This window comes from Mercenaria mercenaria, unplaced genomic scaffold (genome assembly GCF_021730395.1).
Source record: "Mercenaria mercenaria strain notata unplaced genomic scaffold, MADL_Memer_1 contig_1082, whole genome shotgun sequence".
Taxonomy (NCBI): Eukaryota; Metazoa; Mollusca; class Bivalvia; order Venerida; family Veneridae; genus Mercenaria; species Mercenaria mercenaria.
Genome location: NW_026459054.1, coordinates 20,247 through 47,262, shown reverse-complemented (window position 1 = coordinate 47,262; position 27,016 = coordinate 20,247). Strand labels below are relative to the sequence as shown.

At 33.0% G+C, this 27,016-nt stretch overlaps 2 protein-coding genes across 2 annotated transcripts in view; both read left to right on the top strand.

The window, feature by feature from the left end:
• Nucleotides 1-27,016, top strand: part of LOC128551430 (uncharacterized) — a gene marked incomplete at its 3' end in the record, with an annotated part of 55,668 nt that overhangs the window by 13,418 nt on the left and 15,234 nt on the right. The window contains exons 2-8 of the mRNA XM_053532283.1: nt 9,458-10,097; nt 10,377-10,404; nt 10,633-11,211; nt 12,629-12,700; nt 14,454-14,843; nt 15,459-15,671; nt 23,380-23,507. Of these exons, the coding sequence (XP_053388258.1) occupies nt 9,480-10,097; nt 10,377-10,404; nt 10,633-11,211; nt 12,629-12,700; nt 14,454-14,843; nt 15,459-15,671; nt 23,380-23,507 (2,028 nt within the window). The remainder of the gene's footprint in view (nt 1-9,457; nt 10,098-10,376; nt 10,405-10,632; nt 11,212-12,628; nt 12,701-14,453; nt 14,844-15,458; nt 15,672-23,379; nt 23,508-27,016) is intronic.
• LOC128551431 (uncharacterized) lies at nt 154-1,125 on the top strand. Its single transcript, XM_053532284.1, has one exon. The coding sequence runs from the start codon at nt 154-156 to the stop codon at nt 1,123-1,125; it is 972 nt and encodes a 323-aa protein (XP_053388259.1).

The following is a 27,016-nucleotide window of genomic DNA, read 5'->3' as shown; positions in this document are numbered from 1 at the left end:
CGACAAATAAGTATCTGTCCTTCAAATTACAATCTTGTTGCTTACACTTGGAAAAAACACATCTTTTGCGATACGGTTTTGTCCATGGGTTTAAGAAGTGCTGCATATATCTGTCAAAGGGTCACAAATGCCATTTCATTTATTCTTCTAGGCATGGGAATTGCTGTACTTAATTACTTAGATGATCTTGCAGGTGTTGAACGTAGAGAACATGCAGAGTTTGCCTATTTGACTTTAGGTAAAGTTCTGAAAAATGCTGGTATAGAGGAAGCTGAAAAGAAAAGTAGCCCACCATCGGAAATCATGTCGTTTTTAGGAGTTTTATTCAATACTTTATCAATGACCATGGAGATAACCCCTGAAAGACTGAATGAAATTAAAAAATTGATAGCTTTATGGTTAAATAAAAACATGGCCACATTGAAAGACATTCAGTCATTGTTAGGTAAACTCAACTTTGTTGGAGCTTGTGTTAAACCCAGTAGGATTTTTATTAATCGTTTATTAAACTGGTTACGTCAGCTACATGGTACTAACAATTCAGCTCTACATGTTATACCAGAGGAGGTTAAAAAAGATCTTTTGTGGTGGAATGAATTCTTACCTATTTATAATGGAGTTTCATTAATGAATTTAGGGCCTTGGTCAGATCCTGATGAAATTTTTTCCTCCGATGCATGTTTAGATGGAATAGGTGGATTTTGGAATGGACATTATTTTCATTCTATACTTCCAAGTAAAATTATAGATCAAAGGTTACACATAGGAGCACTAGAGATGTTAGCACTTATGGTGTGTTTACACATCTGGGGGAAAAATTTCAGACGTCGGCGAATTGTAGTTCTCTGTGATAATTTATCAGCCTGCATAGCTATTAATACAGGAAAATCAAAATGCCATTTTACCCAAAGTTGTTTAAGAGAGGTCATATTTGTGATGGCAGTGAATGAGTTTGAATTAAGAGCTCAGCATATTACATCCTCACAGAATCGTTTGTCAGATCACTTGTCAAGGTGGCATAAAGAAGAAAGACATAGAATTGAATTTGAAAAGCTTAATGCAAATTTAAGGCTTGAGGAATATCAGGTTAAAGAATCAGAATTTGAATTTCAAAAGTTATGGTAGTTATCAAATTATGTCATTTCAGAAATGCAAATACACCAGTTAAGAAGTGATCTCAGACATTCCAACAGACAAGCATATGCTGAAGGCTCTAAGAAGAATGTAAGGATTCAGTGGGAATCCTTCTTATTATTCTGTACATATTTTCAGTTGTGTTTTTTACCAGTCTCAACAGAGACTTTACAGTTATATGCTCAGTTTTTGAGTAGGACATTTAAATCAGTAGAATCAATAAGAAATTACATAAGTGGAATAAGGACTATGCATCTTCTGTTAGGAGTTAGTATCGACCACATAAATAGCTTTATTTTAAATCTATCGTTAAAAGGAATTTCAAAATTAAAGTTACATCAGGTTAAACAAGCTGAACCAATTACACCAGATATTTTGGAGCAAATATTTGCGGTACTTGATTTTTCAGAAAAAGACAATTTAGTGTATTGGTGCCTGTTTCTGTTTGCCTTTTTCCTTCTAGCAAGAAAATCTAATTTAGTACCAACTTCATTAAAAGATATGACAAGTAAAAAATTTTTACACAGAGGTGATGTTGAACTTTCTGATAATAGGTTAATAGTGAAAATGAAATGGTCAAAGACCATTCAGAAAGGAGAAAGGGTTCTAATTACTCCTTTGGTAAAAATTAATAAGTCATGTTTATGTCCAGTATTGGCTTACCAAAATATGGTAACAGCGGTTCCAAGATCTGAGGAATCGCCCCTTTTTGTATTAAAAAGAGGACAAATTGTTACATACAATATGTATTTAAGAAAACTAAGATCTTTAATAAAACAGATAGGACTACCTCCTAACGATTTCTCCACACATTCTTTCAGAAGAGGGTTTGCCACTCTAGCCTTCAGGTTAAACTTACCATCTGACCTGATTCAGTTAATGGGGGATTGGCAATCCGATGCTTACAAAAAATATTTACAATATTCGCTGTCTGATAAAGTGAAAGTAGCTGAATTAATAAGCAGTAAGCTGTCCAGTAAAACCTAAGTTCAAGAAGGTACATTAATGATTAATGGTATTATTACATAAACATTCTCTGGTAATTCGTCTTAACAGAGAATTGTTTTGCTTTCAGTCGGATGTTTAGACTGACTGGGCAAAAAGACATGCATATGTCGACAAGAGATATTTATGTATTAAACTTTAATCATAGAAATTTAGACAGGTATAAATATTTCTGCTATCATATTCTTGAGGATCTGGTTTTAGAATTTGCTTTGTGAAAATAGGTTTAGAGTTTCAAGACAGAAATAATTTTATATAAGAAGTAATATTTTAAATAATTAGCTTTTCATAAAGTGTTGAAATATATATGTTGTAAATAGTTCCCTGTTATCACTATCAATGATAATGGTAATGTAGTATATGAGCAAATATGAAATAGATAATAAAGTCACACTAAATTAAGTTATATATATATTTATATATTAAATAGAAATCAAAGTATATGTGTGACATTTAGAAAAATTCTTTATTTTTCAGAATACAGAAAAGTAGTTATTGTTGGAGATTCCATAATAAAACATTTGCCACCGTTGGAGGGAGTTGAAGTTTACGCATTTCCAGGCGCTACCATAGGGAAGTTACAACATCTTGTTAACACTATGAGAATCCCTTTACATCAATTTAACTATGTGATTTTTCATGTGGGTACCAATAATATTGGTAAGGGTTTTTCGGTTTCACACATGTGCTCTGATATGGTGAATCTCATATCGCAGTGTCGTAAAATATCTCCTAGGATTCATATCATTATTTCTTCTATACTCCCTCGACCGGTGGACAATGAAATCACTGATGAAAGAATAAAACAATTTAACGCTAAAGTTGAAAAAGTTCTATCAGTTGATCTTGGGGTAAAGTTCATCAAATCATACAGGCCATTTTGTTTTAAAGGAGATATCAAAAGATATCTGTTTGCCAGATTAGACGGTGGTTTACATTTGAACAATGAAGGTTCAAATCGTTTAGGACATTTTTTTCATCGAGTTATCTCGACTCTCAATTATTAAAAGGAAATCATCAGTGATTATTTATTAATATTATATTAATACAGTAAAATACTTACTTTTACAGTGACTATTTAAAGAGAAGGTCACAGTTATTATCAGTTAAAGGTAGGACTTGGAAGTTAAAGTTATGAATGTTCTCGGTTGTTAATTTGCTGTCATTAAATTAATGATAGGCAAAGTGATATAACAATGTTAAATTAGAAATAGTATCTAACTTATATAGCAACATAAAGTGTAGGTTTTTTTTTAATACTTTTTGCTTTCATATAAGAAATTCAGTTAGGTTGTAGTAAATAAATGATTTAGATATCACTTTGCCTTATACATGTTATAACTTGCAAATTGTTCAATTAATAACAGTTTTCTTCATGTCAGTTTACTTTTTGTTGTACAAATGCTTGTTTTATTACTATTCTTTTGCTTGGCATAGTTTTAATTTACATTGCTAACATTATGATGCTTTGTTTTGCTTATAATTTGTTGTACATTTTGCTTGCATTATTATTATTCATTTGCTTTGTATTGTTCATTTGCTTAACAATCTCATTTGACTTTAAGCGATTATATGCTTTAGCTTTTTGCTTATATTTTGCTTTGGTTGGCATAGGGTTGGCGGTTTGAATTATATTGTGTGATATATACATTAATTTACTCTGAATTGATACGACCAGTGTGATGACAATAAATATATTATATATTAAATAATAGTTTTAATTATTCTTTCAAACTGGAGTTTAATTGGACTATTTTAATCCTGATTAAAATATGTAATTATACGAACAGTTTATACTTCATTCAGGTAATAGTTAATTTGGTGGTCTCTTACCTTGTTTATAGATTACAAATTCATCGATTGGATTAACTCAATATATGTATCAGATTATCTCATTGGTTATCGATTCTTATATATCGGAAATTTCAAACTTCACCGGTTACTGTTTTTCTTTGTTTGGTCGTGTCAACACGTAATTTTAAAACAACCCACCCTCCCTCCGCCAACTAATTTGCTTATATGATGATGTCATACCTTGTTTCTTTTACATTTATATATTAATGATACATATATTTACAATAAATGTATAATGACATTTGATTATAAAGGTACTAAGCATTTAATATAATTATACCTTTATCATATCATAAAATGATGAATATTGTTGTATTCCATCAAGTCATTTGTATATATTTCTAATTGAAATATTAATTATTATTTGATAATATATATTACGTATATTTTGCATATTGTTTCATAAATTGTAATGTTTATACATAGTTCACACTCTTGTTCTTGAAGTCATTCTTATAAAGTGTTTATAATGTACTTCACAACATACTCAATGGTTGAATATGAATGAAAGAATTAAGATATTATTGCCTTAGATTGTATAGCGTTAGTAATAGTATGAATTCACGTTATATAAATTGTAAAGGCGGTTTGAATTATATTGTGTGATATATACATTAATTTACTCTGAATTGATACGACCAGTGTGATGACAATAAATATATTATATATTAAATAATAGTTTTAATTATTCTTTCAAATTGGAGTTTAATTCTTGATGTTTTCTTACCTAGAGGTAAAAATGTGCGTGGTTTTCATGAGACACTATGTACATAGACACTTAGGCCTACAATAAAGTTTTAGCGGAGTTGTCTTGGTTTTTTTTCCAAATATTCTACCAAGGAACTTTTTTCAGTTGAAGTAACTCTTTTTCAGAAAATGATATCTTAACTCTTTTTTCAGACTGTGTTCTTTGTTGCAGTTAGCTACACACATATCTAAAATAGATAGCCTATTTAATTAAAGTACAAGAGTGCCACAGAAAAGGCAACATTAAAACATGTTAAATTGTCATGTAATACAAGGTCATGCTCCGGACAGGAAATATTGCTTTTTCTACCTATGGAATAACGTGAAGATATCTAACAATTTGTTCATGCATATAGAAATTACGAGTCTGGACACAAAATACTGATACTACTATAAAGCCCTATGTAACAGATATTGGGCCAAAGTCGGCCCATAGATGTATACATTCGCCTGTATTCTCGATTGCCAACAGCCGATTTAACGACTGCCTATTGCAAATAATTCCGGCCGTTTCCGACATTCATATTTTTTCACCCATATATATTTAACGGCTAAATTTCCTTTTCAGAAAAAAACGTAGAACCCAGTAAATTTCATACAGATGCTCCGAAAAGATACATCTGTTAAACCAAATGATTAAAGTTTTCACAGGTTGTTTATAAACAAAGACATTTGCGTAAAATAATTTTGTTAGATTTTTCAGACTGAAGAAATTGTTAGGGAATTTCTATAAATATAACGATCGTTTTCAGCTTTAGCCATGTCCATTTCTTAACAAAACTGCCAAGTTGAATTGCAAGGACGGGTTTTGTATATCAATAGAAATAAATGAAAAATAACTCTACCTGGGGCTATCTTTCCAGCGGATTGCTTTGTCCAACGGGTGTCAGGATAGCCGATTATCCGGTGTGCTAGTGGTTGAGGAAAAGCGATGGTTCAAATCATACTGGACGCCAGTTGCGTAGTCGCCAGCTAGTTAAGGTTCTATAGGAATGATAAATTTTCACAACTGTCCTAAAACACGTACATGTATGATTGGTAGAATGTTCGCAATACAGCTTGGATTTTACTGGTACTACTGCCAATAGTTACAGTAGTTCACTGCTACTGTTTTAATTACTTTCAGCAGGTGTAGTAACTTCTGATACCAGCAGTTGAACGTTATTCTTATAGCTAATTAAATCATTATATCAGTTTCAGTTTAATGACATAATCCCGATCTGATATGACTGTTTCCAGTTGATGATTTATGTTATAATTTTTTTAAGTTACTGTCTGCAGTTTAATTGTGTTTCTTTCAGTAGTTTCATCCGTTTTCTTTCGGAATTGTCAGCAGTTAGATGTTTGTAATAGCAGTTTTATCAGTCTCCTGTAGTGACTGTCAGCTGTTAAATTCTTTCCGACCGAAGTTACTCTTGCACAATGCGAAAACCTTGTTTCTTTTATGTTCCTTTTCCTGTTTCGAACGGCTATTTCTAACTTGGGCACCCAAGTGCCGCCCTAGACCCAGGAAGATAAGACTGGTTTTAGCATTATAACTGTTATAAATGATGAAATGCGACTTGACAAAAACGGTGGGAAATTAAGATTTGATTTAGAAGCACCTCTAAGCACCCTAGTGGTGCTATCAACTCTATAGAAATGTTTAAGTTTACACTGAAATTTTATTTATTTACTAATCCATCGTGACAACCTAAGTCAATCTAGTTAATAACTTATAAATACAGGGTATAAGAAAAACAAAATATTAAGTAAATAGATACGGTGGTTAAGCTGTCTTGTATCTGCACTTCCAATACAATTGCTCAATACGCAATTTTGTACTTTATAGGCATATTATCTCTGTTTTGGTAATGATTTTCTCATATATTTTATACAGTTATATTAGAATTGTTCATTTTACAGTACATAATTTAAAACATTCTCTAATACATCAAACTATTGAAAGAAATTGTACATCTATCTTATGTAATATTGATGTAACTTTGTCCTTGTATGGTGGCTGATTTAAGACAATAATTTTCGTTATGTCGCGTTGGCATACGCAATAATTTTGTAGCACTTCCTGACCTGCACGCCAATGCGCCATTATTTTGAAGTTTTGTATGTCGTTTTGGTGCAAGCAAAACACGACAAAATGAAACTAGCATCGGGCATAACAAATATTATTCCGTGTTGATTTGTTCCCAGTAATGCATGTATGAGATCAAATACATGATCATAGTTTGAACAAAATAAGCAGGAAAGAAGAAAGACTTAAAAGCTTACAGAATTCTTCTCCTTCACGTACAAAATAAATTGTGAAAATGTTTGAGCTTGGACCTGTATCGCGACAATGACTATAGGAAACAAAAAAAAATATTGTAAAGAAAAGAAAAGAAAAATGTGACGGAAACTTTACAATTCGTGTAGTTTAACAGTAAGACGAAATGTAGGAGAAAGAAGAGAGAGAAGGAATAATTAAGAAAATATCTAAGTGGAACTATCATGTAAAACTAAAGGAATCTCTTGCAATCAGATAAGAAGATAAGTACATGTGAAAATATGGTAGCGTTTTCCTGGGTTACCAAAAGAACCTATGTCCAAGTCAATACCGATTCTCTTCAAAGTATTTAAGACAAAAACAGTGGACACTCAATGTAGTGGAACTCCAATAAGGCACAATATAGTAGGTGGCTGATCTAGGACATTTCGTTTTATTGTACCTCACTTTTGTCTACAATGATAAAATTTCATTACCCGAAAAAGAGATTTTTTTAATATCAAAAACATTTTTGACCTTTTTGACACGTGACCAAGCGAAAGTGACTGGCAGGTCATATGACCGCGCTGATATTTTGAATGTTATATAAGGGCAAATAACTACTTCAATTTTTAGCCAAATCATGAAATGATTGCCTCCGTTGTACACATATAGTATTGACGTCACTATTCAATGTGTACACAGGCGATTCAGACGACAGTATACTGTCAGAAAGAAAAACAACAAAAAATGTCAAGGTTTGCAAGTATTTCTAAAGATGATTCAGACACTCTTGATGGACAGAAAGACTCAAAAACAGAAAACGTGTAATGAAAAGTGGATATTATACAAGTGTCTTTTCATATTGAATTTATTAAACGAGTTGAATAAAATAATAAAATGCGATGCATTTTATAATTTTATTCAACTCGTTTGATAAATTAAATGTTGAACGTCACAAATGTAATATTCTTTCTGTCACATGTTAGTATTTTCCTGCCGAAAAAATCATCTTTCTTTTCTATTAAAAACAAGTCAGTTTGACTAACATCTCCCATACTTTATACGACGTCGACGTCAAAAAGATTTATTACACTAGTGAATTATCACTTTTATGTAATGACTTTATTACATTTCCGCGACGTCAGACATATGATAAATACAAGTGTGTCTCTGTTTCTCGGCGAAAACTGTGAATTGAAGGACTTTCAAGCGAGGAATTAAACAAATTAGAAAATCTGAAGTTTCTAACCCAGCAATGACACCCTCCTCCACCCAGCTCCTTAATAACCTCCATCACGAAAATGATAGCGCTAGCAGTATCACTCTCCCCACTCACGCAAAAATAATCGCGCAAATAACGGTCACTAGAGTAACGGCTTTGGAATATATGTCGTTTTTTGTCTTGAAAAACAATTCTTACATGACATGGCTAGAGAAAACAGTCAGTTCGAATTCCGGTTCAGGCACTTGGACTTTTTAGATGCTCTTGGGTTTTCACCCACCCTAGCTAAAAGGCCTGCACTGGTTCTTCTATATGAAAGACGGCTTTGCGTATATCAGTTCTACAGACCGGGCACGATATAAGAACCAGAATGTATAGTCGCAAAGAGCTATGCAAAGTTAGCCGGGCAGGTCTGTATTTAATGGATTTCCATTTCTCTTTTCTTGGGTTTTCTCGGTATGTTCCTCTGGTCAAACTTCACTGTAAAAGAGTTATACAAAGTTAGCCGGACAGGTCTGTATTTAATGGATTTTTTTCTCTTTTCGGGCTTTCTCTCACCATGTTTCTCTTATCAGACCACACTGTGTCTGTACTAGTCGGGATGAACTTGGCACCCTGACTTACTGCCTTTTAGCTATGTAAAGCGCCTTTCAATGATGGGTGCTATATGAGTCTTTTATACATGAAATTTAATGATCTGATATGTATACTTTAGTAATCAGTCCTCTGCAAGCTGACAAATCTTGTCATTAGTTTTCACGATTTGTCATTTTTTGATATCTCCATTCTTCATATTCATTGTTTTTGTAGTATCTTTGTAGGACACTATAGTGTGTAACATCACAATAAGTTTCATTAGAATAGTTTTGTCTGAAATTGCTTTGTTGAGCTCAATCAGGTCACGTAAGAATTTCTATAGTTTTAGTGTATTGTTGGTAATTAGCGTAGCACAACTCAATTTTAAGGCATAGGATTGATTCTTTTCTGGTGGGTAAATAAAACGGTAGATGTGTCATAACGTTACTATATTTTGAAACAGCTGAAGACTTTTTTTTTTCTTTTTTTTTCGTCATTCATTGGAATTTCGTTCGAAACGAGGTACCACATTATATAAACATTGAATAAATGATAAAATGACGAGGAGAAAAATATCTTGAACAGTTAAATGTCTTAGTATAAATTAAATGCATGATGATTAATGCGAAGTAGTTTTTAACGTCAAAGCACTAACTTGAATTCTTCTATTGCAGAGGACCTCACAAAATAAGCAGTATGTCTGACAACCCAGAAGAATCAGCTTACTTCCTTCGACTTATGTCTATGTATATGGACCTTTGTACAGAGAGTGTAAGGAATGTGTTTAATTTCCATTCACCGGATAATAATGGTGAAAAGTTTCTTTTATTACATGTAAATCAAGCCAAACTGATTGAATTAAAAAGAGAAAAGGTTCTGAATCAACAGGAGTCTGAGCTCGTGATTACACAATGGCCGAATCTCAAACGTATGGATATATCATTACTTATTACTCTCTCAATTAATCTGTTCACAACTGTGCAATTATCACCTCCGATAAAAGGATGGAACAGGCCACCAAAAGGTACAGACATATCCATTGCAGCTGATTTGTTACGCTTAAAGAAGATCAGAAACACCATTGTCGGTCATTATCCCTGTGCCCGGTTAGCGCAGTGGAGATTTGAAGAGGAATGGGAGACTATTAAGATCATATTGCTAAGGATAGAAAAGCACATATCGCCTGGAAATGAGGAACATCTACAGATCAAAATTGATCAATACTTAATACAAGAGTTGCAGCCAGGTATTAAGGGCGAGCATGATCCGAAATTAAGAGAATGGTATCAAGAGGTATTCAAAGCTCAGGAACAGGTATCTATAAATATTCCGTTTTGCTATATTTGTAAAACGTAAATAAAAAAGGCGTAATAAACCAAACGGTACATGCTTTTTCGCTTTCATGACCTGTCATCACTTATCTAAATTTTAATGAAAATATGAATTCTGGTTTTAAGCGTTCTAAGGCATATACTACATCTAAAAAAATTCTGTTCTGAAGCACTGCCTAACGTTTTTATTACCTTTATTATTATAAATATTATTATCATTATTGATATTATTATCATAAGTGATATGTTTTTTTTTAAACAGGTAGACAAATATCTCGAGAAGCTGGAAGGTAATTTTCATTTTGATATACAAATAACTGATGACTTTTAGATTTATAAATAATCTTACTGATACCGTGCCTTACACTAGAAAGTGAAATGAAAAGCCTTTTTTTAGATTTAGACATTGTTGTTTCGGTGTATTATGAGTTAGTTTCATTTATCAAAATACAGTAACTACTCTTTGTTTTCATTTTATACTATTTCATTTCTTGTTGGTGTATCATTTATTTTTGTAGGATTCAGCGTTTACTTAAAATCTAAATCAAATCGATACGAACGGTACATAAAGCTTTTGGTCAAAGGCGGGCAGTTTGTATTGTCTGCTTTACTTAAAGCAAAATGTCAACCAAGAGATTTGAGAAGCATACTAGATGAAAAAGAACACTTACTCAAAGAAAAGATCACTGATCCTAAACATCTAGAAGTAATTTATTCATCTGACTCGGATCGTTTGTCGAACGCGTTGGATTTGTCAAAATGGGACATTTCGTTACTGGCAGGTGTGTTACTCTACGCTTTTGAGTGCAGTGATGATATGAAGAAGGCAATAGGCAATATCTATAACGCACGAAGGAACTACGCAGAAACAGCTGTTATAGCATTAGACCCTGACTCTTTCGTAGAACACGTATCCGATCTGAAAACAAGCATTATTGTTGCTTCGAATTACCTGAATGCAGAAGAGAAAACTCAAATTGAGGAAATTTTAGAAGAATGTAAAAAGACATCAATGGAAGATGGTTCATTCAAGATATACATGAATGAACTTAAATCACAGGGCTTGCAGATGAAAACCTTTTCGGACATCCATAAAGGTAAAATGAAATGACATTTCTATTATATTTTCCTGCTTTATATCTATTCAGCTTCGCCATAACATTTTACTTACTGATAATATTTCTATTTATTTATTTTTTTATTTCAAAATACAAAGTATATGGAGCTATATTGGAGTGACGCATGTCCGTTGATCCATCCACCTGTAGTTTCTTTCCGGAGGCTAGTATCTGAAACGGTTTGATAGATTTTCTAGTAATTAAACAGTTCAGGTCAGTAAAATTAAGACCAATGTCACACTGGAAGGTCTAATCTCCAATACTTATATTTCAAACTTTCAAGAAACAATCCGACTGGTTACACATCTTTAATAATAATAATAAAAATAATACAACATGAGCAACGAGCGATCTGAGTTAAAGGCAAAAGTCACAATCGAAGGTCAAAGGCAAAGTAGTTTAACTTCTTGTCCGCTCCATGTATATATAACTGCTGGAAGGATTTTTATCAAGACAAGTATCATTTGTTTACATTATTGAAAAGACATGCACAGTATATGTCACTGGAAATATATTATTTATTTATGTATTTTAGTCGTATTATCATATACAAAATATAAAATGTTAAATAGTACAATGTCATTCACAATATTGAATAATAAGAAACTACCGTGTTAAACATTGAAACCGTGTCTACTTTACAGTTTAGAAACATATCAAATAGTATATATCTAAACTGTGATATGATATCAACAAATGAAATACAAAATGTATAAGAAACTGATGGTAACCTTTGTTGTATAGCATATTAGCTGTCCATTTAAAAAGAATACAGGCTACTGTAAGATGCTGTGTTCAATATTGACACAAGTCTTTATTTTCTAAATAATAGGTTTATGAATCAATATGTTAAGCATTAGTTTCAAGCTTATTTCCGCATCCATAATAAATTAAAAGTATAAGTACTTCGGTGATTTTGAATATGCTGACATACTCCTTCTTGTAGCTGCTAAACTTCTTTACCATTATATCTGGACTATTTACGGAATATCAGATAAAGTTTGCGTTTATATTGAAAGAATAAATTGGTTCTGGTATGAACATTTCTAGTGTCCAAAAATATTCCTTTTTTATGAAAGTGTTCTATATTCATGGAGGAAGGAAGTTTCAAATAATTAACAATAATGCCATAAAAATCAGGTTGCTGTGATATCAATGTATTTATCTAGTTGCATATAAGAACTCAGAAGGTAGATTATGTACCCAAAAATGTTGCCCTTCATTAGACAAAGGTAGTAACTGATTCACAAATGAATCTGACTAATTATGCTTTTCATCTTAAACGAACACAGAGTGCACAAAGAAGAATGTATACTGTTACATTTTGGCAATGTTCGATATTTGGACTTGCTTTTAATAATAAAAAAATATCTGCATTTAAAATCTCTTTTTTCAGAAACGGTTAAGAAAACCAAAACATATCTACAAGAAATGATTACAAGCGGCATAAGCTTCAACAACAGTCGTGGTATGCTTACATTTGTTTTGCCTGACTGCAATAATCCATATTACTATTTTAACCTCGCCAGATCAATTTGAACTAATGTGATCACCTACAGTTCGTCGTCCGTCCGTTGTTCGTCTGTTGGCGTCAACATTTTCTTCCGAACAACATCTGATTACCATATGGTGGAAGCTAACGAAACGGTCATTTTTCAAAGTTGTTCGAAGAAATCCATTCCATGAAGAACATTTGTTGGCATGACAACGATAAGAAGATATTCTTGAAAGAAACCTTTGGCAATATTTTAAATTATTTCATGAAATTGGATGACCCTGTTCCAAGAATGTTCAAATTATTACAATTAGTAAAATAAACATAGCTGATTGGTTTCCTACGTGTGTACAATTGGTTTTCTTGCTAGTAACTGCTGGCCTTATTTCAATATAAGTTTACATAAATGATCCTTTGATAATTTGTCAAAAGAGAACGTGGTCACTTTTCCGAAGATATTATAGTGGAAAAATTTAAAATCTTTAAGTAGTTTTACGCCAATGGCCCTTCGCCCAGACTGTCCAAACTATTTTTATTTGTCAATAACAATGGCCGCCAGAGACAAACGTAAATAAACCAATTCAAAAATAATTTCACAGAAATGTCATTTTCTTACCCTGCCAAAAAGTGTATAAATTCAAACCAATACGCTAAAAACATTTGATTTAATCATATTTTATTGCTCTTTGATATATTATTACAATTACAATTCAAACATACATAATCAAAGGGCAAAAGGGTCGGACAACAAGTTCTGACAACATTAGAGACTGTCCTTCCCTTTGGCTGATATAGGGCGTAGTAAATATTCCATATAAATATTTTATAACTTGTTTGACGTGAAATAAAACCATCACATAATTTTGGTATTACGTATACAGATATAGGTTAATACATGTAAGAAAGGTGTCTGTGACTGATAATGGCCCTTGCGGGATGATAATAGCCCTTAAACCATTATCACTTAAAGCCAGTAAAAGGCACCGCTCTTCTATGTATTTATCTCTTTATTACATGTTTATCAAAAGTTTAAATGTTTAGTGTTCAATTTTATGGACACTAGGATCTACAGACATAATGATATTCAGCTTTTATAGACTGGTAGTGTCATTTTACTGTTTTACATGCAACTTTATAAAAATCATATGCATTTAGATGTATTGGACAGTAGAACTGTGTTGGTGATAGTAAAACTTTGGGTTGAAAATAAGTTTTATTCACGATAATTGCATGACGATACGTTGCAGATAGATAATAAAACTTAAACTGAAATTTTCCCTACTTTGCCTGAATGAAACATCATGGCGTCATTTTTGTTTACGGACGTCAATTTCCCACGCTAACGGATTGTTACTATTTGTAGGTACTCGTTTAATAAATTAGTGTAATAAAGTTTTGACCTTGATCTCTTTTTAAGTTGGTCGAATTAACTTGGTCTATGATACATGTGATAAGTAAAGAAAGAAGAAATGTTGATGTTTTAGCAGGAGATGAAAATAGTATCACATTTATGTATTTGTATTTTAGATTTATCAAATGAGTTGAATAAAATTGATAAAATGCTCGTTAGAACCTCACATTTCATTACTTTATTCAACTCGTCCTAACGTTTTCTTATTTTATCAAATTCAATATGAAAATACTCATGTAAATTCCTTTATATATGATTGAAAATTTATAAATTATTAGAATGCAGCAATTGTTACTAGATGATCTTGTATTTTAGTGCTTGAACTGAAAATGATAACTGTCGGATCAGGCGAAGAAAAAAAGGAAATTGCCGAAAATATTCTTTTCGAAGTATGGCAGACAGCACTGGATATTACGGAAGACAAGAACGATTTTCAAGAAATCAAGAAAGAAGTGATCAAGATTTTGGAAGAAATAAAGAAAAAGAAGAGTGTGCACAATGTCGACGTTAAACAGGAATGTATCCTTCTACAGATGTCATGTAGACAGCCATGTGACATTTTAGCCCTTATTGAGTATTTTGACAGTGTCTTGTTCCGCAAATATTTGGATGATATATGTAAAGAGGTTGGATATTATTGCGATACAATTGTTGCAATTTGTGCACATGTGACAATTGAATCTCTCGATAGCATACTAAATACACGTACGTATGACCAACTTGATTACTTATTTAAGTAATGTGTATGGTAGATTTGAATAAGTACTGGAGCATTCTGGTTTAAACTGGCTGTCTAGATAGTACTGCACATCTATTTTCTTTGATTTTTCTCTAATCTAACTGTAAAGATCTGTTAATGATATAGAAATTTCCAAATTATTTATATTTTACCAAATGTGAAGTATTGATTCTTTCTGACGTCTTTTTGGCGCGCATTCTTTATACAAAGCTAGCAAAACAGTCTTAAGTCCCGTCCAGTGAAGATAACTACACATTGCATAAAGAAGGTTCTCTTTTTTTATCTAGTATATATCCAGCTACAATACACTGTCCACTACAAATGCATACATGAATTGTTTGAAAAACAATAGTGATTTGATACTCTGGGAGTGGTTTTGAAGAATAAACATGTTTTATATAGCATGTAATCGGTTTCCTTGTCTATCGGTTGCTTGAGAATCGCATAAAGAAGTTACATAACTGTTCATGTTAATTGACTGGTAAAATATACATTAGTGATAGTAACAATCATTTTTTTCATATTTAAATCTGTAAAAGTATTCTGTTCGTTATTTAATTCTACTTTCATTAAATGCACAGCAATTCGTCAAGAGAAACAGGAAACTGGCGTAAGAGTTCCGATTACTGTTTCCTCCCCAGCTGCTATGGTGGAATTGAGGAAGTTTTTTCGCAGTGGGAAATTTATAAACGGCACAAATGCTATAGCAGAGGAATTGTCGAAACATACCAATTCTGAAGTTGAACTGAAAAGTTTCATAGATATGAAAGAACTTAACGATGTCTTTGATGGAGGTAAGTTTGATATTATTATGTTTTACCACTCAATCCACAAAACATAAACTTTTTAGCAGTCCAGAAATTCCTTCTAGGGCATTTTAGACAGTTGGCATACTAAGAAAAGAGGTATGCTTAAAAATCCGTAGGCTTTGCTTAGTACTATATGGTATCATATCTCGAAACGTTCTTTTCACCCAGGGTAGGTACCAGGCACAAATTCCATTTTAACTTTTTACAAGACTCCAAAAGTGGGACAAATATTTTTGTCTCAACCTATAACGGAAATTATGAATAACTTTCATTTTTATCATTATTTGATGAAATGTACGTCTGTTTTATAATACATTTATTTATATCTAATATAAATAAACATGTTCATCACATTCGTTACTATGATAATTGATGCCTCTACAGGGGTTTTAAAGTTTAGGTAGGTAAGGCATGTGTAACAAATGTATTGTTTTTACGCTATCTATAAACTTTAAGTCTCCTACACGACAGTTAGGAGTGTTATCTTAATATTCATGTGAGTGACAGACATACAGATATACATAGAAATTAAAGAGTCATCTCTATTAAGACATTTTACTGTAAAACGATTATTGAGAATATTTTAAAGTTCATTGAATTTTTTTGATAAATTGCCTTCTTTTGTTTTTGGGTAGAGAACCATAATATATACCACCATATTTTCTTCAGTACCTTAATATTTGTTCTTTCAAATTGGTTATAATATTTCAAAAGAAAAGCTATTTTAATGCCAGTGAAATAGGTTTATATTTCTCACATGACAAAATCATTCAAATTAATAAGTAGATACTAAATTAACAGTAAAAATGCACATATATTGCTAGGCCGTGTAGCTGATGTTAACACGACTCATAACCTGAAACTTGTTCGTAGATATATTTTTGATGTCGAATGACCAAAAGTTACATGAACAATTTGTACGCACGTAATTTATGTCAGGTTTTTACCACGGTATCAATTGAAAGCCGTATCTTTTTCTAATCAATATATATTGGTGATTCGCTTGAGGGTTTCGTTCCGGAAAGATATGCTGATATCTATGTTTTAGCCTGCAATATTTGTTTACTTCCATTTGCACCAGTGTCACCGTACGTTTTTATAACGTCGTTTTTGATTGGATGATAGATATCTCCACGTGCGTCATGTATCATTGAAGTATGAGGATCAGGTGATCAATCTATAAGAGTTTCATTTATCGGCTCTGTATTTCTCAATCATTTCTCTACCCTGAAGACATAAACCACTTAGCAATATCTTATAAAGTAATGAATATTTTACCATGAAACTTGTTCTATGTTATGGCTGAAGAAAATAGTTGTTAGTAAGTCTAGTTTTGTCTCTTTGTTAGAGATATAGGTACAATGTCATCACTATTTGTCCGAACCCAATCCAGTAACTGTTCCTGTGCCTTGGCAGGAGTGCCGGCGGAACAATATGGTTAATTAAACATTCGCATTTTATACATATCGGGATATTCACATCTCTGTAATAGGGTGCAAGAGGAACTCCTAATTAATATGCATTATGAATATTGTTTCAACACCAAATTTAACCTAAATCAGTTCCCGTATTAAATATGTAGTTTTGCTTTAGGGGAGTGGTGATCTAGTATCTAAGGGTCGGGCCTCTCAACATTCAGGTCAGCAGTTTGAGTGCAACCAGGGCTACAACTTTCATCAAAATCTCATATGACACTAGTGCTTGAATGTGTCCACTTTAGTAAATGTTACAGCTGATATGACATTTCAACATTGTAAGTATTCTATTTCCTGAAAAGAATTACTTAGGTTCATGTAGATCTAGCGCCTTCTATATTTTCTAAGCCAGTTACACATTTGAAAGTTGGTGTTTATGAAATAACCACATATGGGATTTGAAAATGTTAATATTTTTTCCTAAATGATTCATGCGACAATTTTTGTCTTGCAGCTACAGCAAATTTAGACTCATTTGTCCGCCCATATATTCGTTTCTGTTTATGCTATATAGAGTTTTAATCTAATGGATTTTTATGATAAATTAAGTACGGGGGGGCATTCTAAAAATAATGACACCCGTGCTGAAAAATTTTGATTATCCTTTCAAGGTATTCGCCCTTGGCTTCCACGTACTTCAGCAGTTGAGAAATCCAAGACGTGAACGCTGCAGAGTAGTCTTCTCTTGGCATGATCTTAAGTAACTGAAAAAATACCACACCCAAGTGCTTTATTCGATAAATATTTGCACATAGCCAGTTTCACCGGTAAAAGTAACACGGACTTTGATCTGGTGAATAACCGGGATAATTGATTTGTACCACTTTTTTTATCTAGAAACGTTTGAACGATGGCACTTTTATGTGCCGCAGCGTTGTCATTTGATAAACTGTAGATCGCGAAAACCAGTCCTTGGACGCATTGTTTGTAGTTTTCTTCAACGGCATTCAGTACTTTGTCTCTTTAAATCTTTCCAGTGATTGACAGGAATTTGTATATTTTAATAGTACCCGTTGAAAGTAAAAGAAGTTGGATCAACACTTTTAGATTCTTTTGCAATTGCTTGTTTACGGTCACTTCTTCGCAGTCTGTTGTCAACGCGACGCTGTGGCTAATAAAATTATATCCAGGTCTCTTTTCCTGTTAAGAGTTGTGACATTGTGCGATCATCTTAATATGAGAACCATTTTAGGCACACTTGACCCTTTTGGCCTTTTAAGCCTGTGGGTCGGGCTTTCCAACCCCCTAAAAAATAAATGAAAGTCGTAACCCAGAAATTAGGCAAAGGTTAAGCTATATCATAATGTTAAACTATTTTTAGGTAACTTTTAAAGGTGGATGTCGGGCTGAACAACATGTCAGTAAAATTTGATGACAATTTGTAAAACTTTGGTGTCTAACTAGAAGATGCTTTCATAGAAAAGTGCATGTCTCCCCCAAAGCATAGTAGTAATAGGCAAAAAAGTCAACAGGGAACAAACTTGAAATCAAACAGACACTGATGGTTGTCTTAGTGACTGAATGCAATAGGAATCATCTACTAGGCATGTTCAATTATCCCATGACGTTTCAATGTTCTGGGTCACGTTTTGGATTGGCGACGGTTTTCTATGTTCTGCCCCCTATGATATTGGCCTTTGATGGAGTAATCCCAAAATAAAAATGAGTCATCTGCCCTGTATGTCTAATCATCCTATGAAGGTTCAACATTCTTCGTCAAGTGGTTCTCATGTTATTGATCAGATACTGTTTTCCATGTTCAGGCCCCTGTGACATTGACCTTTGATGGAGGGACCACAAGTACAATTGAGGTCACCAACTCCATTAGCCCTATCACCCTTTGAAGTTTGAAGGTTCTGGATCACATTGAATTTATTGATTAGAATCGTTTTTGCATGTTCTGGCCCGTATGACCTTGACCTTTGATCGATTGGCCCCAAAACAAATAGATGTCATCTGTTCTGCATGTCCAATCTTCCTATGAAGTTTAAACATTCTGGGTAAAGTGGTTCTCCATTCATTTATCGATAAAAGCTGTTTAAGAATTGCAAGACAGTGCCAAACAATGTTAACTTTTAAAGTTATCAAGTTAATGCAATTACAAATACGGGCCTACTTCCTTAAAGTAAACTATATGAACAATAGAAATACATATTTTCATTTAAATGAATTAGTATTTTTTGTACTTATTAACATTTAACTACACATACAGACATTTTAGTAAGAACTCAGAATAGACAACAATGATACCACAACCGCAATATGAACAACAAGTCTCCTCCGTGTTTTTCTTTGAGGAAATATAATATGACTGCGCAGTTCAATTCCGTCCCACAGTATAAGTGATAAGTAAAAAATAACTATAGTCAAGGAAATTGATCTACATGTATTTAAAGAAATATGGTTTACCAAAAGTAACATTTGTTTCGATATCCATTTTATACCTGTATATGTATGAGGTGCAAAATCAACAAAATGTGCAGTATTTATTTACATCAGGAATTATTCCAGCAACTAAATTCAAAATAAATATAAACGAATAATTTCCGTAAAATCTTACCTTCCAATAAATATCAAAGAAAAACCCAATGAAAATACAAAGTATCTTAAAAAGTATTTGACCTAGAGTAATGAAGCAAAATAGGAATATTATGCAGTATGTGAAGTTGTGCAACTGGGATTTTTTTTTGCGATACTTCAATAGTAATAACAATTAAACCACTTGACACAACATAATTGGTACATAGCATGTCAAATAAAAACTGTTCATTTTAAGTACTCCGCCGTTAGGGGCCTCATGAATAATTATATAAGAACTCAAAGAAAAAATGGAACGTGTCATAGCTTTATATATGCACCGGATATTATGCTGGATTAGATTATTCTTAATGCACATTAATACAACACAAATACATTGTATAGCATAAACTATAACAGCGGACAAGTTTGATCATCATGTAGTTTTCGTCTGATAATAAATTCTCGAATTATGGCCTTCAAAGCCTATCATAGAGTTGAAATTTCTCTTTATATATATCTTAGTCAAATTTTACATGTGACTGTTATTTTGCCATCCTTCGAAGAAGTGGGGTATATTTCTTTGCACTTGTCGGTCTCATCTTTCGGTCGGTCGGTCGGTGCGTCAGTCGCTAGAGTGAACGGTTTCCGGTCAATAACTTTAGCACCACTTGAACCAGGACCTTCAAACATAATAGCATTACTGAGCTTATAAATTAGATGACCCTTTCATTTTTTGGGGTCAAAGGTAACAGGGGCCCGAACGTTGAAAATGGTTTCCACCCGATAACCTTCAAATTCGACAGCATGATTGAGCTTATATACAGTAAATGAACCCTTTAGTTTTGGGGGTCAGTAAGTTAGAGCTCAAGGTCACAGAGGCCCGAACCATTTAAACAGTTTATGCTCAATAAGTTCAGAACAACTTAACCCATGATCTTCTACCTTGGCAGCATGATTGGGCTTAAAAAGTAAATGGAGCCTGTATTTTTTAAGTCAGTAGGTCGAAGGTCAAGGTCAAAAAGGGCCCGAACTTTGAAAACGGTTTTCAGCCTATTAACTTGAGAATCGGTAAAAATGATAAGAGGTAAGGGTAGGTTTCCTGGAAGCATAGAGTACCCTAAACAACACAGCCATAGAGCCATACATCGCAAAGTAGGCACGCAACAAAAAGGAACTGTAACGGAAAAAATATAATAGACGGGTTACTTCAAAACTTCCACAAGTATATTTCAATTATGTGCAAAATACAAAAAGTGTTTGTATGTGTGTGTGGTGGTGGTGGTGGTAGTGGTGGTAGTGGTGGTGGGGTGGGGGGGTAGGGTTAATCCGGGACTTTCAACTTGATGGCATTGTTAGACTTATGAAATAGATGGAACCTATCGTTTTAGGAGTCAGTAGTTCAAAGATCATGGTCACAGGGGCCCAAACCGTGAAAACATTTTTCCGCTCTATAACTGGAGAATCACTTGACCCATAACCATCAAATTCGTAGGAAGATTGGACTTATAAAATAGATAACTCCCATAGTTTTTTCCCGATAGAACATTTTAAAATACCCAGAAGAAAGTGTTTTAATGCTTAACCGTAACATCTACACGTACTTTTAACTCTATGTTTAATATACTATTATATGCACAATCACATTGTATCATTGTCCGCAGAAACTTAGGTACTTTTGTTTTAATGACTATTCAAAAGAGCCGAGAAATTTCGATATGCATCGGTATTTCTTAGTACTTTTCCTTTGGCTGTATGGTTCACCAAACTTGACGGCAATATTTTAATTTATGGGCGTAATAACTTCGATAAGCAACTTGATCGTCTTAGAGGCTATAGAGTTTATGGTCTTTGAATTAGCAAACATTGTGAAAATTGACCGCTTTCTAAATTTGGTAGTCCTTTTATTCAGTGTTCCCAAAACTTAGTGAAATATTTATTGGTATGATTTTGTTACGTAACCTTAGGTTATGAGCGAGGTATCTTTGGGAGGATTTGGTCGATCGACATGTCAAAACTCCTAGTTCATTAAGGCAGCGGCTAGAAACCTACTTACCAGCGTTCATCAAGTTGAATTCGTGTAAATGTATTATATTATATATGCAAATAATGTTCAAACTTAAAGTAACGATGAATAATGGTGTTATTGTATCCTTCTGGCTTACCCAGTAATAAAATAAATTTAGAAGTAAGTCGCGAAGAGGTGGGTTCGGTTTTATATATTAGTTTCTTATACTCCAATAACATCAATTAATTTTTCCAGTTTCTTTAAATCTCTAAATCTAACATTTTGGTGAAATTTTAACATCTTTAAGGATGACAACGGATACTTTATGTTTATGAATAAGAGATCACCAATTCAAAAAATAACAGAAACATTACTCGGAATCAGGTATGTTTAGCCCGTTCTGATTGGTCAGTAATGTAAACAAACCCCAGGACGTGATCTTAAATCTATGAAGAGGCTTTCTGTTGATGCAAAAAGCAATTATTAGCGACGTCAGTAGCGTCATGATTGATTGCGCGTCAAGTTATTTGATTTACACACCAACGGCTTAATAATTTCCCATTTGTCGTCAATAATGATTGTCATTAAAAAAATATTTTCCGGCTACAACGAAAACAAATACATTTGATGTTTAACCAACACATTGGTGGTGTTCAGTGATTTGGCAAAATAATCATTGTAAAGCAAAAAAGGTTTATGGCATGTCTATTTAATCAATATTCACGGTGTTTTTACATGTTGAAAGTTAATTTATTGTGATTCATGTAAGCATTCAGGTCCTCAATCTCAGTCATATTTTCCTTTTTCAGTTATGAGACAAAGCCTGGTTAAAAGCAACTTAAGATTATTTATACACATCAATTCAAAACAAAGTTGTACAAATATGTCAAATAACTTTACTTTACCCAGTGTTTGGCTTCAGGCTATCGCTCTTTGTTGCCTCAGTTTTCACTTACACACAGTGTTCATAACATTTATGCACAAGTTCATGCAACATAATTAGTTTGGTCAAGAGGAGTTGTGGCAGGGTGTACATGTTACTTAATAAATATGCTTGTTTTCCATATATGTAACGGTAACATTATTTGTTTTGACCTAACATATAACGTCTGAACCATTTACCATACAAACAAATATATTTTAGAGTCGAAACGCTAATGATACTGGCTAACATGTACACCCGGCCAAAATTTCTATTAGGTGAAATTTGTAGGCTAAGCCATCTAAATAACATTTGTTACCTCTTTCATCGTCAAAGGTGGAAGTTATTTCTATATATTAAGTAGACATCAAAAATCATAAGTGAAGAATTATAACCTTAACATTACTTATAATCGATTGATCCACCATTTCATCATCAAATGGCGACTGACTTTATGGTTGTCCCTCGGTGTGGTAGAATCTACGCGATCCTGTGGTTATGATCGCTGACTCTAAATTTCATGCCTTCTGAGGGTTCGAGCCATGCTGATATCGTCATTTGGCGAAGCCGTCCAGCTTGCTTACTGATAATCATTGTCTCGCCAATAATTAATGCCTGGAGGGGCACTAGAGTTTTAGACAACTTGCATTGTGTCACCTTGATGTAACACCGACAAAATTATACTTTTAACAGAAAAATATTATACTTTTAACAGAAAAGTATATATTTGTTTCATACTAATTATGTGATGAAAAATTGAATATCCCACAGATACAGACGACGAAAGTAGTGATTCAAGCTCTACTACAGACACCATCCAACCGATGAAAACTGGATCTTATTGGCCAGATTTGTTGGAAGATCCATTTGATTATTTATCACCGTATGACAAAAGGATGGTTAGTCTTCTTTCTACTTTCTTAATTTTTTTGGTATTATTCCATCACGGTTATAGTGCTTCATGTGTGTCGTACTATCGAGACTTTTATTTTTGCACATATTTTGTTAGCTGGCAACAATTAAGATGAAAAGGATAAAGCCCTAGAAAAATCCGAATTCATAGCATCTATGCTAGTTTCCAGGCTTTTGAACAATAATTGTTTATCATTAGCATTTTATCAATTACAAGAATAAGTATGTTATATTTCATTTTTTTTTTAATTTTGCTGTTTATATGGAGGCATGTCCATTTAAGAGTGTGACTGACTCTTGATCCGAACGTTGCTGATTCAAATTTCTTTAAAAGCGAAGTCTGACCGCGAACGCATTCTCTCTATTTTACTTGAATAACTGGTAAGAAGTCCTAGAAGCAGTCATGGAGCGTAGAATAATCGCCGCTTTAAATTGTAAAAAGATAAAAAGCCCTGATCTAGCATTTATCAAGTTTTATTGTCCATTAGAGCAGCAATGTCCCGAAACAGATTTATAACATGTTCTGTGTTCAAATCATTTATGAATATTTCACGGTATGGTATTGCACACTGAAACATTTTTTCTTTTGTTTCCGTAAATAGCAAATTTATTAAAGTTTGCATCCGCACGATCTTTGGAACAATGAGATTGTTTACCAAACGTTTGATCTTTTCTTACTATTTCTGTTCATTAAACTGTTTTCGTCTCGTACATTCCTGTTGAATTTACAGTCTGGATTTTGCTTTAAGATTTCACGGGGTATGTCCTTTATTGTCGGAAGTGTTATATGACTTCTGTTTTCTTCAAGATTAAACGAGCAAAAGAAACGCGTCATAGATTAATTACTGTATCTTGAACTAACTCTTGTGTATATGTCAATAAAATCCGCGGAGACCGATTCCCGCCGTGTCCACACGTGTATCATTAGGCGCTCGAGCGAAGAAAACAAAATACAACGACCAGAGGGACCCCGTCCCAAACTATGTGAGTGATGGTACAGCACATGCTTCCATCCATCTGTACGACGGAGACTTACTCTGATCTGTTTGATTTTATGATATTTTTCTTTCAGAGTTCAACTTCAAAAAAAAGGACGTTACGTTGAATCACAAAAAGACTGATAGTGACGCTTCTTTCTCTTATTCTGAGGAACAAAAATAATTGCAAACTGAATAATGTTTAACATACCCACTTAGGTGTGGGGGGAGGCAAAAGCGTGTACCATGTGTCTTCCTCCCCCCGCCACCCTGACCTTTTTCACAGCTACCAATTTGTTCGACATGGCCAACTCTTTCAAGATAAAGAATGTGCCAATGAGAAAACTCTTTATTAACTATATATGATTTCGCTGTCTCCATGGCAACCACTCAGTTTTGGAAAGGACAAACGTATAGATGATAATCAGTCATATCAGTTTTGTGATAAAAAAATAAAGATGCCATCAGAATGGTGCTAAGACATTTGCCTTTAGGTAGTGGCATTTTTATGTTAATTAACTAATTTGCATATTCATGAATATTAATTTTAAAAAATGACAAAATTTCTTAGAAAATAATTTTCAATAAATCTAAATGTTAAACAATTTTGATCTGGTCTTAAAGTCTATCAGTGTTTTCTTAAATAGTATTTTGTAACTCTGATGGTATTTTATTACTCCAAAATAGGTATGTTTAACTAATTTGCATAAAATGAACCACTGCCACAACCAACTTTTTAGAAAACAAGATGCCAAAGAAATGAATAAAATGATATTATTTATTGTTATCAATAAAAAACGATTATGTGAAATATATTGTTTGGAAATATAGTTTAAACACCTATTTAAGGGACGAATTTGTATGTAACATACTTTACACATGTTACGTTACCACACCAATATTCTTGTTTTATATCCTTGTATATATCAGATAGTTTTGATCTGATCTTAAAGTCTTAAAGCATAAAATGAACCTAGTATGCTAAAACAGAGAAATCTCTGGAAACAAGGTCTAACTAAAACTGAACAACATGGTGAAATTAACTGTTCACTAACTGGTGATTATTTGAGCTACATCATATGAAAATATTGTGTAAATACTTATTTGAAGGAGGAATCTGTTTGTAAGATGCTTTACACATGTTACGTTACCATTCGAGTGATCTTGTTTTATTGTATCGTTATTTCCTTAAAAAATAGTATAGGAATATTTAGTTATCATATTATTAGATCCTCTTGCAAATTAGTATAGTTCCATACTTCTCATGCAATATGTTTTCCGTAACGGCGCTATAAAATACGTTACCACTGTATCAATTCATTTTAACATTTTTTAACATTTTTTTCTTTACTTTTGTCAATCAAGAAATCATCTTCATTACATATTCAATATTCCTTTATTCATTTGGAATTAAAACATCTATCAGCTCGATTATTCTAATATCAGTTTCTTAATTATGCTGTTCTTTTATTTGATGCTTTCCTTATTGGTGTCACTAATTACATTTTAAATCGATTATGTATTTTAATGTATATATCGTGTATATATTAATTATATACAAATCCCTGCAAACCTCAATATACTGATAATAGCGTTACGATTTGGGGCTGCCTTTCATGGACAATGTGTGTGTTTTAATGGCTATATATCTCTATTTTTGTGATTGTGAAGTGTATGTATGCAGTAATTTACGTGAAAAATAAACCATTTTTGTTTTTGAATTTCAGAAACACATGCATAGTATTGAGATATTTATGCACTCATCATTAAAATATTCACTGTTGAAAAGCAGCACTGAACAAAACCTTAAAAAAACGAAAAACAAGATGAAATATTCAGATACTTTAAGGAATCTTTAGATTTAAACTTATGAAATTGCAAAATGCATTCAAGTATGTGAACAATATTAAGTATTGTTAAAGAAACTATTCAAAACTTCTAGGAAAATACCGGGTGCTTTCTGAATGACACTTTAGAGTTGCTGAAAACATTTTGCCATAGAAATGATGATAACATCTTTAAGAAGACCCTTTGGAAGCAAATAACACAACCAAGCAATCAAATGGCACACTCGGTTGGATCAAGTCTGCTCATGAGAGGTTATGAAGTGTGAAACACCGCTTTTGCTTCCTACCACCGACATAAGTGGAATTCTATTTTAGAAGGACCAGAAACTGAATCTGAGTACGAGGAGACTTTTTACAATCAACACATGACACTTAAAAACTGTTTCTGTGTCAGTAAATATTTTTAAGATGATCCTTTGGAAGCATACTTGATTTTATTGTGTCTGTTCATTAGATGTAGAGAAATGTGGAAGTGTTCTCGCGCCTCTAGCACTAGATTAAACAGTTTAAACAGTGTTCTGTTATAGTAGAATTAAATAGATTAAATTTAAATCTTAATCTAAAATCATGATGAAATGTCTGAAAAAAGTAAACTGCACACAATTTGAGGCAGTAAACAAATAGAGAACTATAACACAGTTAAAAATAAACAAACAGACAATTACAAGAATC